General features: G+C 47.3%; 1 protein-coding gene across 1 annotated transcript; it reads left to right on the forward strand.

Annotated features, from left to right (window-relative positions):
- Positions 1 to 4075: 4075 nt before the first annotated feature.
- On the forward strand, positions 4076 to 8449 carry LOC115383374 (growth/differentiation factor 6-like). The gene is made up of 5 exons (XM_030085557.1): positions 4076 to 4182; positions 4670 to 4827; positions 4966 to 5052; positions 5808 to 5923; positions 8264 to 8449. Exons 1-5 carry the CDS (start codon positions 4076 to 4078, stop codon positions 8447 to 8449), a joined length of 654 nt encoding a protein of 217 aa, XP_029941417.1.
- The last annotated feature ends 6922 nt before the right edge of the window (positions 8450 to 15371 follow it).

Genomic DNA, 15371 nt, shown 5'->3' on the forward strand with positions numbered 1-15371 from the left:
CTGGGTGAAGCATCATTCCTGGCAGGTCAGCCTTCAGGGTGTCGCAGCCTCACCGGGTCGTTTGGCTTCATAAGAACATTTGAGTTATTTTAGCTCCTGAGAGTCTTTTTCAGAAGAGTCCTTAAAGCAACAAGTACAGCAGATGGCTGTCCTGGCCCGCTGATGAGAGACTGACTGGTTTTTATAGATTTCACACCACTTTGAGAGGGTAGGGTTAGTTAGTTAGTTAGGTCGTTTGTTCATTCGTTCGTTCGTTCATTCGTTCGTTAGTTAGTAGGTCAGCTATCTAGCTAGCTCATCATAGACAGCACAGTTTCAGCTCAGGTCAGTGTTGGTCTAGCCGTCACGATTCCATTTGTTTCATCTCTACATTTAAAGTGAGTTGGATGTTTGTCCCACCTGATCGTTGACTGGATGATTAGTTTGTGGCCTGAACATCAGCAGAGTCGTGAAATACACCAACATTTGTTTAAAGTTACAAGCGGGTAACCTCCCGTACAGGACATGTGTCTTTTGACCTCGCTATTTCAGCATCAGTCTCTACAGCACAGACGAATCTGCCTCAGTCACACAGAAAATACTTGTTTGCACATGATTTGCGCCGTTGCTTTGAACTTCCCGTGGAATTTGTTGACATTAGGAAAAAAGCAGAATAGTGTTGTTGAGACCTGCGGAGCATCTTCAGCCAGATCCAACCACATTTTCAGGGTTTAATGACTTCGAAGACAAAGAAAACAAGTCGGGTTCAGAAATATCTGGCAGAGAAAGTCTCCATATTGAGGAGCGGTGCACTTGTTCAGTGCACAGTGATGGACGTCATTGTAAATCACAATAATCAATGGGCGTTAAATTGGCAGGAGCGCTCAGCGCCGTATGTTTCCACGATGTGCTCGCCCAGCCACACACCAGGCGGGACGCCTCCACCGCGGCGTGTGTGAGAGGAATGAGCTTCCTCTTCTTGTCCAGAACATTGCAAGTCTTGTATCAGCTTGTACCAAGAATTCCTCTGGCACGGCAGATGAATTATGGTTTGATATCCACTGCGGCAGATAAGCCGCCCAGTTTGAGCCCCATGAGAAAGTTTTTCTTGGTCTGCTGCAGGAATCTGAGGGAGAGGGCACCTGAGGCCTCCACGCCACCTCTGTGAACCCGGCCACACATTAACATCACCTCTGTGTTTCATTTCTCTCACCACGCTGTCCTTGAAAAGCATCTGCCAGCCAATAATGTGGGTATTGTGTTTCCAAGGTGGTTCTCTACCTTTCATGTCAAACCAGTAACTGATGAGTGAGAAGAAACCGGCAGCCGAGGCGTAACAGGAGGAGATAAAGTGAAGGAGGAAGAACTGGAGGAATGAAAACATTAAAACCTGCAATAAGAACATTTTAGGAGAATTCCCCGTCCTGCACAAAACATACCTGAGACCCAGCAAACGATCAGAAGCATCCTGACGCCATGCAGTGCCACGCCGCAGTGCTGCCAGGGTTCAGGCCAGGGTTCAGACCATCGACTAGACCAGCGTTTAGACCAGTGACCAGACCAGGGTTCAGACCAGTGACCAGACCAGCGTTTAGACCAGTGACCAGACCAGGGTTCAGACCAGCGACTAGACCAGGGTTCAGACCAGTGACCAGACCAGGGTTCAGACCAGTGACCAGATCAGCGTTTAGACCAGTGACCAGACCAGGGTTCAGACCAGTGACCAGACCAGGGTTCAGACCAGCGACCAGACCAGGGTTCAGACCAGCGACTAGACCAGCGTTTAGACCAGTGACCAGACCAGCATTTAGACCAGTGACCAGACCAGGGTTCAGACCAGTGACCAGACCAGGGTTCAGACCAGTGACCAGACCAGGGTTCAGACCAGTGACCAGACCAGGGTTCAGACCAGTGACCAGACCAGCGTTTAGACCAGTGACCAGACCAGCATTTAGACCAGTGACCAGACCAGGGTTCAGACCAGTGACCAGACCAGGGTTCAGACCAGCGATCAGACCAATGATCAGATCAGCAGGTCACCGGGGTGGCTGGATGGTTATGGGTGATGACCGATGGGTGATGGGTGATGGGTGATGACCGATGGGATAGCTGCCAGTTGTCTGGGCCCTGAGGGCCTGTCTGGCCTGCTTCTGGTCTTCTCAGAGGTCAGAGGTCATGACCACTCTCCCCTTGGAAGCTTCCAGCAGCCAGAACCTCTGTTCTGCTGCCTCCTGCTGGACAGGACAGGTTTAAAAAAAATAGATACCTGACAATACGGACGGCAGTGAAAACGAGTCACTTCTGTTTTGTCTTTTCAGAAAACATTTCACTCAAACAGTAACGTTTTGAAAACGATGTCTATTTACATGACAATGAGAGAAACACTGAAAACGCTGGAGGTTTCATGTCAGGCCACTAGCTGGCGCTGTTTTCCTAATGAAACCACAAACACATGCTGCAGGGAACCACACACTCTGAACAGGAACACGGAGAACACGGTCATTCATAGCCACAGTTCCTGCTGTGGATGTTTGTCCTGATGAGGGAACAGCTCACACTCCGCTCCTGCCTGGTGTGTAGAAGTGTGTGTGTGTGTGTGTGTGTGTGTGTGTGTGTGTGTGTGTGTGTGTGTGTGTGTGTGTGTTAAACTGGGCCGACCATGTTGTCTGCTGCTGCTGTTTACACTCCTTCCTGCGTTTCCTCGTCTGCAGTCAATGGACGGTTCATCAATGTTCAGAGCAGCTCGTCACTATCAGAGTCAGTGTTTCCACACAGAGACAGAATGTTCTCACAACGTTGCATTTTCCTCTGTTTCCATGGAAACAGAGTCCGAGCATCTTCCAGACGTTCCACTTTGGGAAGCCGCTCTCAGACAGTTGTGTTTTCAGTTCCTATCAGCTCCGAAGACGCCGAGCGCCGTCTGAATCCAGTCGATGTGTCCATCACCACAGGGTCACTGCTGAGATTCTGTGAATGGACTTTTAGGAACGAAACAGGAGTTTGTTGGCTGACATTTCCTCCGATTTTTGAATTCTGAGTCTGCTTTTCTCTTTTCCCTGTTTTTATTTCATCACATGCTCACAAACCTAAGAAAACATGAATGAAGAAGAAAAACTCCCCAGTGAAGGATAGAAGATCAGCTGCTGCCGTGGAAACAAGGCCTGAGGAACTGAGGAACATGTGCTTCATAGATTTTCTTTTTTCATTTTTCATGAATTTGCACGCACTGCCATTAAAAAATGTTTCCACATGGTGGTTCTGGGGTATTGCATGCTAGATTGTTGGAGATAAAATGAATTAATCGGTTCTGGTGTCTCACCGGAACACAACATGTGGAAAGAAAGAAGCACAGCGAATCATTGAACAAGTGAAATTTCACAAAATCAGGATTTTTTTTTAGCTGTTCCCGGTTTTTAATACTGTTTTTTGACAACAGCACCAACTAGTGGAGCAACATGAGAACTGCATTGCTTTCTGTGTTTCTGCTGTTTCTGTTTAACGGAACATAATTTTCAGAATGTCGTTGTGTGAAGGTGAAACTTTTCTGGAACCAAACCGTAAAAACTCTAAACGGAGCCTGAGTGATGATGATGATGATGATGATGATGATGATGGTTTATTTTTGAGGAACATGCTTGATTTGCTCGATCTAACACAATCAAGACCTCTTAGACCTTTAACTTGGAGTTTCCCCCTGGAGAAACGTGCTGATTTGTTTGTTTTCTAAGCCAGGGTGGAGAGCGGAGACGTTCTGTCAGTAATATTCCTATAAACTGTATTCCTGCCTCCTTCCCAGCTCTCATTCCTGAATGTTTGTGTGGAATCTGCGTCGTCTCCCTGCCGGATCGTCCTGCTCGTCCTCTCTCACACAGAGCAGGGGGGTACTCCACAACAATGTCAAGCATCTCAAGGCCGCCGCGGTGGTACAAGAAGATAAAACCGCAGGTTCCCAGGCCCTGGCAAACAATACTACCTTGTGCAGCATCTCTTGCCTCGTCACTCGAGCCTCCTCCTCCAGCCAGACAGCAGGACCGGCCGCAGCCATTTTTTTCTTCCACGCCGAGCGGAAAGCCGTTCCTCCACCTGCTCGTCCACCATGTCCTCCGCCTTCCTCGCCACCGCCGTCCTGCTGGGCTCCTCCGCGGTGATGGCCTTCGTCCTGCAGCCCTCCGACGTGGAGCCTGCCGCCGGCCGACCACACAGGTCAGGATCAGCCTCTGCTTCGCTCTGCATGCCACTGTTACAGGTCTGAGACGGCGGACGCATCTGCTTGTAAGTGAGGACCTCGGAAAACCTTCCTGGCCTTTACCGCTGGCAGAGATGAAGTGTGTAGGAGATGAGGAGATGAGAGCCGATGCACTCAGCGACTCCGTTCAGGTCAAACTGCACTCTCTTGTTTTTGGAATCGTTTCTGGGATGAGGTGAAGCAGAGTGTTCTCCTCCAGCTTCAGCGGTGAAATCAATCCCCCACAACACGCCAGGCTTCGCCAAAAATGCATCAAATGCCTCGGTGGGTCACTGAGGGTATCGAGTCTTATTTATAGAGCCTCGCTGCCATCCAGTTATTTTCGATCCTGGGCTGTAATGTCAACAAATTCAGTTGTGAGGAGTGCAGGACTTCAGTCCCTGTTTGTGTCTTTCCAATGACCTGGAGCGTTGCGTGTCGCTGAAACCCGATCCCTCTGTCCAGGTGCCCGGGCGAGTCGTGGCAGTCGGTCAGGAAGGGCCTCCTGGAGGCGCTGGGCCTGCGGACCGAGCCCCGGCTGGCTGCCGGGGCGCTGGACGGCGTCAGGGAGCAGTGGCAGAGGACGTTCAGCAGCATCTCTCACAGAGTCCTCAACCCTGCATGTGAGTGGCGCCCGGCCGGCCCGGCCCGGCCCGGCCCGGCCCGGTCCGGACCAGCACCCAAACCCTGCAGCACATCCTGCAAAGCCTGCTGAGCTCGTCCTGCTCAGCAGTCAAATGTGTGTTTTCATGTTTCTGCAGCTCCAACCGTTTCCCCGCCGTCACAGGAGGCCGGAAACAGCACCGGCCCGAGGTGCTGCCCTGTGACCTCCCAGGTCTTCATGAAAGGTACAGAACGTCCTCCCCGTCCTCCATGTCCTCCATGTCCTCCATGTCCTCCACGTCCTCCCTGTCTTCCCCGTCCTCCGAGTCCTCCCCGTCCTTCATGTCCTCCTTGTCCTCCCCGTCCTCCCCGTCCTCCATGTCCTCCCCGTCCTCCATGTCCTCCACGTCCTCCCTGTCTTCCCCGTCCTCCGAGTCCTCCCCGTCCTCCATGTCCTCCATGTCCTCCCCGTCCTCCATGTCCTCCACGTCCTCCCCATCCTCCATGTCCTCCATGTCCTCCCTGTCTTCCCCATCCTCCCCATCCTCCATGTCCTCCCTGTCTTCCCCGTCCTCCAAGTCCTCCCCGTCCTTCATGTCCTCCTTGTCCTCCCCGTCCTCCATGTCCTCCCTGTCCTCCCCGTCCTCCATGTCCTCCACGTCCTCCCCATCCTCCATGTCCTCCATGTCCTCCCTGTCCTCCCCGTCCTCCATGTCCTCCATGTCCTCCCTGTCCTCCCCGTCCTCCATGTCCTCCCCCTCCTCCCCGTCCTCCCCATCCTCTACATCCTCCATGTCCTCATGTCCTCCCCGTGCTCCCCCTCCTCCCCGTCCTCCCCGTCCTCTACATCCTCCATGTCCTCCCTGTCCTCCCCCTCCTCCCTGTCCTCCCCGTCCTCCCCGTCCTCCATGTCCTCCCTGTCCCCCACGTCCTCCCCGTCCTCCATGTCCTCCCCGTCCTCCCTGTCCAGCACTCTTCACTCTCTCTGGTGTCTCTGCAGACCTGGGCTGGGACACCTGGGTGATCCAGCCTCCGAGCCTCACCCTGGTGCAGTGCGCTCTGTGCAGCGCCGCCGGCCACACCGTGCCGTGTCCGCCGCCTCCGGCCGGCGCTCAGGTAGGCCGGGGGGGGGGGGGGGGGGTTGTTATAAACTTATAAACTTTAACTCCTTTTATTCAATCTCAAATATGTAAATAAAAAATGAAGCCCATCAGTTCGCCTCCAGTCGGTCTGTTTGCAGCCTCACTCTGTTAGACACTGGAATAATCACAGAACTAAGCAAGGAAACAAAATGTAAAAATAAATAAAGTAACACCTCCCAGTGCAGAAGTCTGTGACCTTTATGACCAAAACAGTCGTTTTCATGCTTTTCTGCCAAATAAAATCTGAAGCATGAAGACATGGTGATTATCTGGAATAAAGACAAAACATCTAAAAATAAAGGCTATACAATAAAAATGATCAAAATAGTTCAACATGTAATAAAATATTTCTCAGTTGTACCTGTGACTCTTATTTTTTAAAGTTTTTTCGTCATTTCGTGCGTGTTGTCTGCTTTTCCAGCCGTGTCCGTCCTGCTGGTCACAGCAGCTCCAGCTTCTCTGGATGTTTGTTTTCCAGTTTTGTCTCCTTTTGTCTTTCATTTTTCTTTTGATTCTTTTCCCTTTTTCATTTTCTCTTGTTTTGTCTTCTTTGTTTCTTTTCTTTTTCCTTTTTTTCTTCATCTTTTTCCTTTTCCATTTTACCTCCATTCTTTCTTTTAATTTGTCCCATTTTTTCCCTGTTCCATTTTCTTTGTTCCTTTTCTGTTCCACCTTCCGGCGTTGGATGTTTCTGAGACTGTGTATCTTCTACACTTCATTGAATACATTTTTTGGATGAATTTTTAAAGGCAGATTTCAAATGTTTTCATTTTCTTGCTTGTTTCAGTTTCAAGATGTCAGCTGTGCTTCTCTCACAGCAGATCAACTCAGATGTTTTTGTTTTATTGTGTTTTTCTGGCTAAATGTGGTGAAATGAAGGAAAAACATTTGATTTCATAAAGTATTGTTATATTTCATTAATATTGTATTTTTTATCTCATTACTTTGAAGGTTAAAAATAGGAGAACAAAATCAATGTATGCCTAATGAAACTGTAAAAGTTTGACTGTTTTAGATAAATTCAGGTAAAATTATATTATTAAATGAATTAATTCCATTGCAATTTTTTAGAAGTGATTAATCAAACTCCTGTTTCAGTCCGACATCCTCAACAATCAGAACCTGATGAGACACAGAAGACACGAACAGATGGTTATTCTAAAATAGCATCTCACAGTAAAGCAAGAAAATAATTTAAAAAAAACAGACTCGTCTAAAGTTAAACTAATGAAACTACTTTTTCACTTCCGGCCCAATTCTTTCAGTAAAATTCACGTTAATCTACTTTCTAGCAATTAAAGTGACGAAAGGTCAGAAACTGAGTGAGAACCTGCAGGACTGCAGAGACTTTTCAGGATAGATTTCACTATGTGTGATGTTAGTCTGTTTGATGCATTTTGCATGTCATGTACTGCAGAACCAGACCCAGAGTAGAACCAGACCCAGAGGAGACCAGACCCAGAGGAGACCAGACCCAGAGGAGACCAGACCCAGAGGAGACCAGACCCAGAGTAGAACCAGACCCAGAGGAGACCAGACCCAGAGTAGAACCAGACCCAGAGTAGAACCAGACCCAGAGGAGACCAGACCCAGAGTAGAACCAGACCCAGAGGAGACCAGACCCAGAGTAGAACCAGACCCAGAGGAGACTTTCTGTAGAACCAGACCCAGAGGAGACCAGACCCAGAGTAGAACCAGACCCAGAGGAGACCAGACCCAGAGTAGAACCAGACCCAGAGTAGAACCAGACCCAGAGGAGACTTTCTGTAGAACCAGACCCAGAGTAGAACCAGACCCAGAGTAGAACCAGACCCAGAGTAGAACCAGACCCAGAGGAGACCAGACCCAGAGGAGACCAGACCCAGAGTAGAACCAGACCCAGAGGAGACCAGACCCAGAGTAGAACCAGACCCAGAGTAGAACCAGACCCAGAGGAGACTTTCTGTAGAACCAGACCCAGAGTAGAACCAGACCCAGAGTAGAACCAGACCCAGAGGAGACCAGACCCAGAGTAGAACCAGACCCAGAGTAGAACCAGACCCAGAGGAGACTTTCTGTAGAACCAGACCCAGAGGAGACCAGACCCAGAGGAGACTCTCTGTAGAACCAGACCCAGACTTCATCTCTCGTGGTTGGAGTTGGACAGATAGACCAATTGTTGGTAGAGATTCAAACCCTGGCTCTGGTCTGGAGGTTGGGTTTCAATAAAAGCGTGATTCCTGGTTGTCTCTGGGTTTTCATCTGTGTTGTCTCATTTTAGAACTGGGTTCTCGCCTCTCCACCTCTGACTCCTCCCCCTCTTGTCTCTGCCCAGGAGCCCCCCCCATGCTGCCAGCCCTCCTCCCTGGAGATGGTGCCCGTCCTCTACATGGATCAGTTCAGCACTCTGGTCATCTCGTCGGTGCAGCTGCCTCGCAGCTGTGGCTGTGGACCCGGCGGCGTCCAGCAGCCCGGCGGCGTCCAGCAGCCCGGCGGCGTCCAGCAGCCCGGCGGCCAATAGGCACAAGGTTGTCTCACAGTCCCAGAAAGTACGTGACCTGGACCGCCGGCGTCGAGCTGACGGAGTCCCACTGCTCGTCTCGCCATGATTTGCTCGGTTTTTGTAAATTGTTTGTCCCTCTCAGATGGCTGCAGAGTGTGTTGGACACTGATCGTGGGAACCAAAGCAAAGCAGCTGCGTTTTGCATTCCTGCTCCTCTGTTGTACCGATACAGATTTGTTGAGCCTGCCAGCCATCGAACCGTTTACTCTCTGAGCCCCCTTTTACTCTGAAAGTCTCTATGCTCAGATCACATTTCCTGACTAAATCCCATTTTTTTAACTGTCTGGCTGCATGTGTTTGATCCAGCGAAGAGCCGGCATGACCAGACACCTCTGATAACTTCACCGTTTATCTGCAGGGCTAACCCGAGCGCGGTGACCAGCACCAAGCGCCAGAAATAACCAGCAGCTGACTCACTTTATCATTAAATGAATCTCATGAGTGTACTCGAGTAATTATAGCTGCTAACTGCCAGTGAGTGTTCCCTCCAAAAATGTGAGAGTGTCCGGAGCCAAATCCAAACACGAGCCAGTCGTGAAACCACCAAGTCCTCTTATGGGAAAGGATTCAATTTACCCTCTGCAGGCCAGCCCAGGACCGCCATTACACTCAGGCTTTCTGTTCTGGAGGATAACAGGTCTTAGCAACAACGCATTTTTACGTTTGCCAGATGAACAGGAAAAACTCTGCGATATCAAAAACATCTGCTGAGGTTTTCCTGGTTGAAATGAGAAGAACCACGCAACCCTGCAAAGCCAAGAAACTGAATTAGACTGTTTCAGCCCTCAGAAAAGAACTTTTTGATTTTATAACCTCAGAATAAACTAATGTTAACATTTTAACACGAAGATCAATGTCAAATCAAATCTCATGACACTGTTTTAATTTGACCTGTATCATTATCATATAATTCCTAACGGATGATTTTCACTTTTATTTTTCCACTTTTTCATGTCTTATATGACAATACAAATCATTTAAATAATATAATCTAGAATCGTGTTGTCAGCTTTTTATGTCTATCTCCAACATTTTGGGGTCAGTTCTCATGTTTGGGGTCAGTTTCTCGTGTTTGGGGTCAGTTTCTCGTGTTTGGGGTCAGTTTCTCATGTTTGGGGTCAGTTTCTCATGTTTGGGGTCAGTTTCTCGTGTTTGGGGTCAGTTCTCAGTTATGAATCTGTATGTTTTCATGATGTTTTATAATTATTCCTCACTCCTTTCACAAAGTTACCTCACCAGTTAAAGTTTTTTCTTCGTGGCGTATCATCTTAGCTTAGTTACCACATCATCAAGATTTAATGTTGTTTGTATTCTTTTGCTATTTTAATCATTTGTATCAATTCCAGTAATGTCTTGCTCTGATTTTGAATAAAGATGAGTGAAATCAGTCCTCTCCGTCTCTGACTCGTCTTGATGTGTGGCTGAAGTCCTGCTAGCGGCAGCGCTGTACAAGTTGCTGCCTGCCAGACACTTGGGTTGCATGCGAGGTGTGGAGGGAGGGAAATATCAGATGAAGAAATGTTGGCACTGAGCAGCAGGGAACGGAACTCTGGCGAGGGGAAGAGCAGCAGGTTGCGCAGTTCAACATTTCCTCGCTGTTGCAGCGTTTGTGTGTTTCGGGGCGGTCTGGACGTCCGAGGAATCCTCATGTTTGGTGCCGAGTTGTGATCTGCAGCTCGTCGTTCCCAGCACCTCTTCTCTCCATTGCTGCAGGACAGAATGTCAGGCTGCCCGGGCGTCCTGGTGCCTCTGGTCATCCTGACTCGCCTGCTGCTGGCTGCAGGAGCAGTGGACTGTTCGGAGAGGGAGACGCTGCTGAAGCCGATGTCTGGCGGCGTCACGCAGCCCACAGACTGTCTGATGGAGTGCACTGTGATGACTTACATCAAGAAGCTGCAGCTCCAGGACAGCAGAAACATCCGACTGAAGGACTCTGCAGCAGGTAAGGAGTCAGAGGGACGTGGTTCTGAGGTCAAAATGTCCTCCAGCTGAATCCTGACGCGTCCTCCGTTGTTTCGGGTGGACCTGCCTTCATAAAGCAGTTTGTTTCCTCAGGAGAACCCGGGGAACACTGCTGGTCCACCGAGCTGCAGTGCACCGTGGGAGAGAGCTTCCACAGCGCCTACGTCGTGCTGCCCGTGGACGTCTCCGCGGCGGGACACGAGCAGGTGGACGTCCGGGCCACGGACCCGTCCTCCGGCGCCCTGCACGTGCACAGCGGCCCCGCCACCGTGGACGACGGCTGCGGCCTGCGCTACGACGTCACGCCGCACTTCGGCACGCGGGCGGCCGGGACGTCCTTCTGCGTCCGGGTGGGCGCACAGGTGGACGCGCCGGGGGACCGGTTTCTGAGGTGTCCCCCTTATCTGGTCACGTTCTGGATGAGGAAGCAGTCCAACCAGCAAGATGGAGGATAAGACGCCATCCGGCAGAAAGACACAGGAAATCCCACCTCATCATGAACCGTACGCAGAACCAGGACGGTAAAGTCAAGAGACGATCATCTCTCACCTGGCGGGAGGAGCAGGAACTCCATTCTTGGAGACAGTTAACCTTTTTTAAACCAGTGATTCCCAATGTGGGGCAGCGAGGACCTCTTGACTTTCAGGGGTGTCACATTTTTAAATTAATTTAATTCATTCATGTCACAAAAAAAAAAAAAAAAAAATCTGTGTTTGAGCATTTACATTAAAAGTGCATTACTTATCTTACTTAAAGAAAGATGAACAGGTGAAAGAAGGTGGCTTCACAGGAGCAATTAGAGCTGAATTCATCTTTAGTGGTGAAAAACAAGCAAATGAATGTCTCACAGTATTGAAGCTGGAGCAGCAGCAGACCGCCAAACACCATCAGAGTTTATCCTCAGAAACACCCGGAGACGGCGCTTAAAGCCGCGGCGCAGAGGAAGCCATCGCTACAGGACGGAGCAGAGACACTGGACTCATATGAAGCGCGCTATGAGGCCCTTCTGCTTCGCTTTGTAACTGTCCAGCTGTGATTCGGGCTCTTTGGGTTGGGAAGCACTGATTTAAACAGTTATTACAAGGTTCTGACTACTGATTATTGAGCTGAGGGAACCTTTATACCCTTATTAGTGTTAAAGTTTCTTGTTATTTAGTCATATTTAACACAGACGGAGTCGGTGTCTTTTTGGACATGTTTTATAAAAATGTATAAAAATTAGATACCAAGCTTCTGTCTTAGTTCCCATCGCATGCAGTGTGGGGTTAGGTTAACCCGAACCCTGCACACATATTATTTAGTTCCTTCCATTTTATATGTTGAGATCATATTTTAGTATTTCAAAATGGAAATAATTCAAATTTACTGGGCTTTCTCTCCATAAACTTGTATCACTTGTAAACATTCATCAGTCAGGTTGGAAACTTAAAACTAGACAGTTGCTAAAATGTTTGTTTTGTGTAAAAAAGAATCTAAAATCTACTGGAATTTTCACTGAACTGATCCAGATAAACATGCACGCCGCGTTTCTGTTCTTAAAGCATCCCATCATGTAGTCAGCGTGGGACTCAGAATTCAACATTTTAACATCAAATGTAGTGAGATTATGTTTTTTTCTTCTATTTTTCTGTTTATCTTTCTTCTCAAAAGGAGTGCTGTGTGCTTTATGTATGGAAAAGTCTAACACCTAAATGATTATTTTCGGAGCCTGATGGAGATAAAAAAGCCATCATTCAGTCACATCTGGACATTCTTGACTGGTTTTGACGAAGATAGTTAATATTTGTGGTGCTTGACTTTGGTGTGTTTTTAGTGTAGAGATGTAGAGTAGAGATGCGCGGATGGCTCATTTTTCCATCCGCAGCCGCTTCTTAAACTCTCCCTCCGCCCGCTATCCGCCCGCTATCCGCCCGCTATCCGCCCGCTATCCGCCCGCTATCCGCCCGCACCAAAGATTTTTTATCAATTTTCAAAACCGAACCCGCCCGCCATCCGCAGAATAGTGTTTTGGCTATTAAAATGTTGCTTTTTTTATTTGAGTGCTTCAACCGCAACCCGCCCGAATGTCATTAAAATCTTAATTTTTCGACACGTCATCCGCCGGGCTCCACGGGTGCAACCGCAATCCGCGAGATTAGTGAGAGACACTGGCTTTCCTAAATGTGTGTATCACTGTGTGTATAACCGTGTTTGTATCACTGTGTGTGTATCACAGTGTGTGTGCACTGCACATCTGAAAACTGGTCTGGACGTTCCGCTGTTCCGCTGCTTGACCTTCATCTCAGGACCTTCTTCTTCTTCTTCTCTTGCATCCTGGACTCTGAACCAGGTTTCAAGCTTCACATCCTTTATTCCGCAACATTTCACACCATTTCAGCTTTTTTTTCTTGATGGATGATGACCAAAGTGACTTTGAGTGTTTGCTGTTCTTTTTTTTTTTTTTTTTTTTTTTGAGACCTTCAGCGTGTTTTCCATGTCCAAAAATGATCTAAAATAGATTATTTTTAGCAATCAGTTTGGATAAATACTCACATTTAGCAGGTTGGAGCCACATTTGGACATTTCGCCACAGATATAAACCTCCATGGTCATGTTGTTGGAACTCCATTGTAAAAAAAATTATCTAATCAATTAAAGGTATTGTAATTAATGAATTACATGCATTAGTTAACTCAAACAACAATACATGTTATTTAAAAAAATTCTATGCTGTAATGGTTTTATAATGAATTAATCATAATTAATGCGTTAAAGACCCACCTCTGTTTTTCTGAAGAATTCACATCGTTTGTTTCACTCAACCCTCCGAAAACTCACATTTTCTGAACTACAGGACAATTTTGGCCTCTTTACACCTACATAAACCTCAATAATCCTTTTTTTTCTTTTTCTTTTTCTTTTTCTTTTTGTTTCTAAAAGCTTTACCATGCGTTTCTGTTTAAAAAACTGTTGAGTCCACTCATTGTTTTCTTTACCTGATCTAGATAAACCAGCTTCCCAGATTGAGATTAATGAGCATTATTTAGTCTGGAGTCATATTTACTTTGTGACATTGACACTGATGTGCTGCTGGTAAAATGTAAAAAACAAAAAAACAAAAAAAACAAAACAAAACAAAACAAAAAAAAAAAAACAATTTAAAAAGTGAAAAAATAAAAGTGTATATTTTTTTAGAGAATGTTGATTTCCCTCTGGAGCATCAGGCTGCTTCCACAGAGGACACAGAGCCGGGAGTGTCCTGCTCTCTGTTAGACGCCTGGCTGGACATGTGGATGAATCAGTGCAGCTCTATGAGCTGGACACACAGACACTGACTGTCCACATCCAGATGACAGAGAACTCTGCAAACCAGCAGTCAGTTCAGAGCCTGTTTGTCTGCTATTGTGAGAATGTTGATTTCTTTCTGTGATCATTTCATTACCAAGCTGAATATAGAACACACTCCACTGCACACATTAGACAACCTCACAAACATCCCATATTCTGTGAGCACTACATTGTGTATATATGACGTTGTTGTGAATTGCATTGACTTTATTTGCTTCCCTGTACTTTCTGTGGTTTGAAATCATCGGTGACATTGATGATCACTCTGAATGTATAAATCCATCTTTTTCAAGCTAGATTTATTCCAAAGGTGACGAGAGTGATGGAGGTGTTCTCTGATAAATGAAGAATGTGATGATTTTACTGTCAAGATGTCCATGATTATTCTGTTTATGGTAGTATTAAAACACTTTATTTTCCTGTTACTGTCATGTGTTCATTGTGTTTGAAACTCAGATGAATTGCTGTCATTATTTCAGGAAGGACAATACAGTCAGTCTGCTGGAAGGCGGATTATTTCAACCCACCCAGAACCAGACTGCTTCAACCAGCTGCAGCCTGCCAGTCTGGCGGTCTGAATTCTACTGCTGCAGTAGAAGCCCTTCAGCGCCATCTAGTGGACTTCATACAAACATGAGGGCAACACAGCATCACTCAAAGGTGACAAACATTTCACATTAAGGATTGCTTTAGCTTTAATGGTTGCTTTAGGTTTAAAGGATGAGTTCGGTTTAAACAGTTTTCACATTGTATAGAACGAAGTAGGACAGTATCCTCACCCAGAAGGCTTTTCTGATCCAACAAGTGGTTCGGGAGAAACTTAGATCCATAGTCGAGCTGCAGACCTCCATATACTGTTAGCCAATGGGGCATGTGTGGCGCCGGCTCCCAAAACGGCTTTAATCGTCCAAAAACTCATTAGTTTCACCAATATATCCTCATGGTCCGCTCAGCCTCTCCTCCACAGCCCAGTGTCGCAAAATACATGCTGTTGCAGTTTTTCAGATCCCTGAAGTGAATACAGTGATCTGGATGTAAACTGAAGTACATTCACCAACGTATGTATCATTTTTCAACAGAGCTTAAATGTGTCAGTCTGGTTCGATACTACAATATAATATTCGCATAAAGCAATATAAAAATGTGTTTATGAGCCCCGCCTTCATCTCATAGACCCCCATGTTATCCGAAAAAGCGCCAGTCAGCTTCAGCCAATAGATTTCGAGCTTCCGCCTTGTCGCGCCGTCAATCAAAGTGTGCATGCAGCCAGAGAGCACGCGCACTCGCCCAGGGAGAGGAGAGTTAGCTACGCAGCAGCCGCCGCACTTACCTCGGATATATCCACTGCCTGCTGAACATCCACCGTATACGATTGTGGGCTCCAATTTGCCAATTCTTACATTACGACTGTCCATGAATGCATCAGAGCTGTAAGCCAGCGCTGATTGGCTGTGCGGCATGAATGAGTTTTTCTTTTGCGCTTGATCTGAACTCTTTGGAGGAACAGTATGCTAAACACTATAGCCACTAGCGGTACTACCCAAAACCTAACATCGGAGCCATTGGTGAGTCAGTGAAACCTTCAAAAATA

The sequence above is a fragment of the Salarias fasciatus genome (assembly GCF_902148845.1).
Source record: "Salarias fasciatus chromosome 7 unlocalized genomic scaffold, fSalaFa1.1 super_scaffold_4, whole genome shotgun sequence".
Taxonomy (NCBI): Eukaryota; Metazoa; Chordata; class Actinopteri; order Blenniiformes; family Blenniidae; genus Salarias; species Salarias fasciatus.